The sequence below is a fragment of the Dioscorea cayenensis genome, chromosome 2 (assembly GCF_009730915.1).
Source record: "Dioscorea cayenensis subsp. rotundata cultivar TDr96_F1 chromosome 2, TDr96_F1_v2_PseudoChromosome.rev07_lg8_w22 25.fasta, whole genome shotgun sequence".
NCBI lineage: Eukaryota > Viridiplantae > Streptophyta > Magnoliopsida > Dioscoreales > Dioscoreaceae > Dioscorea > Dioscorea cayenensis.
In genome coordinates, this window is record NC_052472.1 from 1,889,933 (window position 1) to 1,894,865 (window position 4,933).

General features: G+C 32.2%; 1 protein-coding gene across 1 annotated transcript; it reads left to right on the forward strand.

The window, feature by feature from the left end:
- Positions 1-3,971: 3,971 nt before the first annotated feature.
- LOC120278617 (transcription repressor OFP6-like) lies at positions 3,972-4,683 on the forward strand. The gene has a single exon (XM_039285358.1). It carries the CDS (start codon positions 3,990-3,992, stop codon positions 4,584-4,586), a length of 597 nt encoding a protein of 198 aa, XP_039141292.1. The 5' UTR covers positions 3,972-3,989; the 3' UTR covers positions 4,587-4,683.
- Positions 4,684-4,933: the final 250 nt, after the last annotated feature.

Below are 4,933 nucleotides of genomic sequence, written 5' to 3' on the forward strand. Positions count from 1 at the left end.
TCTTCTTCTTCTTCTTCTTCTTCTTCATCATCATCATCATCATATTGATCATCAGAGTATTCATCATCTTCTTCATTGTATTCTCCATCTTCTTTGCTGTCATGAGAGTATTCTTCTTCTTCTTCTTCTTCTTCTTCTTCTTCTTCTTCTTCTTCTTCTTCTTCTTCTTCTTCTTCTTCTTCTTCTTCTTTATGATATTCAACATCATCTTCTTCATTGTCATAAGAGTAATCTTCTTCTTTTCCTTCATGATAGAATTCATCATCTTTTTCATTGTATTCTCCTTCTTCTTTATCATCATAAGTGTATTCTCCTTCTCCTTCTTCCTTATAGCATTCCCCTTCTTCCCCTTCTTCTCCATCTTCCTCATAATATTCACCTTCTCCTTCTCCTTCTTCTTCATAGTATTCTCCTTCTTCCCCTTCTTCTTCAAAGTATTCACCTTCTCCTTCTCCTCCTCCACCTCCTCCTTCTTCTTCTTTTTCTTCATAGTATTCTCCTTCTCCTTCATAGTTTTCATAATTTCCATCTCCTTCTCCTTCTCTATAGTATTCATAATATCCATCTCCATCTTCTCCTTCACAATATTCATAGTCTTCTCCTTCTTCATAATATTCATAACACCCATTTCCTTCTTCATATTCTTCATAGTAGTAGTCATCTCCTTCTCCTTCTTCATAGTATTCATAATACACTTCTCCATCTTCTTCTTCTTCTTCATAATATTCATAATATCCATCTCCATCTTCTCTTTCCTCATAATATTCATAATATCCATCTCCTTCTTCTCCTTCTTCATAATATTCATAATATCCTTCTCCTTCTTCTCCTTCTTCATAATATTCATAGTATCCATCTCCTTCTTCTCCTTCTTCATAGTATTCATAGTATTCTCCTCCTCCTCCTCCTTCTCCTTCTCCTTCTTCATAGCATTCATCATCATCATCATCATCATCATCACTAACATAACTAAGTTGATTAATCAAAACAGGGACATAATAATAGTTCATAATAACCAACCATGCAAAAACATGCACAATATGAAGACACAAACTAATCCTAGTTGGACACCACCACCAAAGCCCCAAGTAACTTAATGCAAGACCAACAACCATATTCATCAAAGGAATCCAAGGACTTATCCTCACACACTCTTCCATTATTTCCAACAATTCCTCATCCAACTCCTCAACATAATCCACAACTTTTTTATGAAAAATCTCCAAAAATTCCACCTCTGAAACTCCATAAATTTTCTCCATTGTCATGAAATACAAAGGAAAAATAAAGAAACATGAAGAAGTTAAGACCCCCAAAAACAAACCAAAAGCAAGCATGCTTTGATTAATCATCATGTTGATGCTTGTTAAAGCAATGGAAAACACTTGGAAAAGAAAAGGTTTGTGAGGGTGTTTCAAAACTAAGTTTTCCATCAATTTGTTGCATGGTTGGATGAGAGAATCAAAGAAAAGCAAAGTTAATATGATCAAATAAGGAGCATGAGCAAAACATTGGGAAAAAGTGATTAATTCCATTGTTAACTTACATAGAAAAAGAAAGAAATAAGAGTCTATTTATAAAGAAATTAAAGGCCATCTCTAATTGCTAGATAAACATGAAATATTAATTTCTCTAGTTTTAGGTTGATTAGAAGGCAGATATATTTCTCTCATAATTATTTTTGGGTTTTAGTCTGAGTATAAGTCATTGTGTTTATTATTATCTATAATGTTATCTATCTATAAAAAAAAATTGTAAGCATTATATCCATATATATATATATATATATATATATAATTTTAAATTTTATTTAAATTAATACGGTTAAACAGAAGGTTGTTTCTTATCCTTTGCAGTAATTTTTTTTTTGGTACAGTTTATTATTTAAGTAAATATTCTTATTAATTAAATTTAAATTTATAATATTTATCATTAATTTAAAAGTTAAATTTTAAAACTTTATTAAATATTTAATTGAATCCAATTAAGAATGATGACTATATAAATTTATGAAATTTTAATATAATTTGATTTAAATAATTTTTTTTAGCAAAGCGGACAAATCACTTGTTTTGTCAAGGGTGTGCAAACTATCAAGAATTGATTACCGGGCATGATCCATCTCTACAATTAAAAATCTTTTTTAATGCTGTTACATTGGGCACATTTGAACCTAATGAAGATTAAGGCATTTTTGTGAGACCAATACCATTAGACTAAAGGTTTTTTAGTGATTGTAGAGAAATTTATATATAATACTTTAATGAGAGTTTGATTTTGTATTTATGAAAAAAAATTTCAAGCAAATTACGATTTTTCAAGTTATATAATTATACAAAAGAAAACCATGAAATTCCATGCAAAAGCAAAGTTTCAAAAAAAAGTGTATAAAAACCCAAAAATAAAATAAAATATCATATCATAATCCAATTATGGTAAAAAAAAAACTCAAATCTTTAAAATGAGGCTATAATAAAAACAAATGATAATAATAATAATAATAATAATAATAATAATAATAATAATAATAATAATAATAATGTGTACGAAAGATGTAAGTCTAATTTGAGTAGAACTCTAACATATCCTTATCAAGACAAACACCCAAAAACAATAAATATTGTTCCTAATCAAGTTAAAACTCCAAGTTCAACCAAAACAATGAGTTTACTTAGATAACCTTATTACAAAATATAAATACTTGGTCTTTCCCTCAAAATTAACATGATATAAACTTCATGAACTCTTAACATATCTTCTTCTTCTTCCTTATTAATACATATATATATATATATATATATATATATTGGTGGAAAATAAAGAAGTGTAGAGTGAAGTGGTAATTAATTACATAATGAAGTCAATTTGGAGTGTTGTAAAAAGACATTGCTTTTCTTCTTATGGCATTTTATTTTGTTTCTTGATTTATGCCATACTTGACTATTCTCCTTCCTCCATCATGTTGTTTGCTTTGAGACTTGCTCTTATTTCTACTCTCATCTTCCTTGAACTTCATAAACATGATATTGATAATGAGACCAATGATGATGATGATGATGATGATGATGATGATGATGATGACGACGACGACGATGATGATGATATTTTTATTGTTTTTTGAGAAAGACGACAAGCACCAAAATCCTAGGAGCGTGCACGTGTGGGGAGCAGAGCTCAACGCCGACCCACATGCACTCATCTTGTGCAGTACATGAGGTTTTATCTTATATTTTTTTTTTTTTAATAAAATGGACAAATCATATTTGGGTCATCCACAAAATATGAATACTCTACACAAAAGACTCATTACCAATTGATCAAGAAGTCGTTAGTGTTTGTGCAAACTTTCTATTAATATTATTTATATTGTTACTAAAATCAATTGAAAAAAATTAATAAAATATTATTTTTATGAGAAAATAGGTTTCATATTCATATAAGTGAGTAATTTAATTGTTAATATCAATGTAAAAAATTAACAATTTTATTAGTTTATGTGCCCATACAAAATTTTTTTTATTTATTTCATATCCTTCCGGTTAAAAAAAAACTAATAAAAAAAATTAAACATTACAATAAACTTTTGTACTCTAACATAATTACCAATAGGCCCTTCTAAAAAAATCATATTTGCTTAAATAGCTAAAAAAAAAATTATTCTATCCATTTATATAACCTCTAGAATTAAAAATCAGTTTAATTTAAATATTTATACCATTAAAAATCAATTCAGTTTTTCATTAAAACAAAAAAACAAAAAACAAAAATGTGCTTTAATCATCACATTCGGAACCAAAGAGTCCACAAAAATAATTATGTTCAAGTTGTAAAACGGCAAACTTTTCAAATTCAAGGACGTTTTCGTAATTTTACTTTTTCCAACAAAGAACTAAAAAAGAAATTTTCAATATCTCCAGGGGTTAAAAAGTAAAAAAACCAAACCCATATATAAATACCACGAAACACTCTTCCAAAAAAAACCCACCAAAATGAAGCTCTCTTCTTCTCCGGCGAACTCGATCCCGCCGGCGAACTCCACCGTCGCCGGATCCAAACGGCGGCGCTCAGCACGCTTCTCCTTCGCCTGCGGATGCAAAGACACCAAATCGATCGCCATCTCCGAACCATCCATGAAATCCACCCCAACCCCACGAAATCCCACCGAAACCCTCTCCTCCGGCGAGATCCCAAGCTACTCCGGCCTTCTCCGGCAGCTCAAAGACCTAGAGCAAAGCGTGAGATCGTGGCGCGGCCCATCCCAACCCCAATCCCATCGGCGGTGCCGGAGCGAGGGCAGTGGGCGGATCGAGGAGAGCGTGGCGGTGGTGAAGGTGAGCGATGATCCGATCGGAGATTTCAGGAGATCGATGCTGGTGATGATTGTTGAGAAGGAGATCGTGGATGGAGATGAGCTTTGTGAGCTCGTGGATCGGTTCATCTCGCTGAATTCGCCTCGGCATCACGATTTGATTCATCGAGCTTTTGCTGAGATTTGGGATGGTGTTTTCTTGGGTTGCAAGATTGAGGCTGCAGCGCCGGAGATTCTCCGGCGATCGAGCACCGCGCCGGCGCGACGGCGCCGATGAGTGATTCCGTCGAGCGCTTGATTTTTGTGCTATGTTTGTGTGTGTGTGTGTTTTTTTTGTTGTTATTTATTATTATAAATTATTATTATTATTATTATTATTATTATTATTATTAGTGGAAATTGCCAAAAACACGCATAAGTTCTGATATTACCCAAAAAGCAGATTAGTTTTTTGCACTCCTCAAAAACCCCTTCTTTTTGAATCTGATGATTTTTAAAACCCACGACGTCTAATAGTGATTGATAGAGTTAATTTGGAATTTTTTTGGACGAAATTGTCCCTTGCGTGGGAAGTTATGGCAAGTGTGATAGGGTTTGGCTATAATGCCTTGCAGGTCTGATGAG

Coding starts and splice junctions, on each gene's coding strand:
- LOC120278617 (XM_039285358.1), top strand. CDS start 3,990: ATGAAGCTCTCTTCTTCTCCGGCGAACTCGATCCCGCCGGCGAACTCC.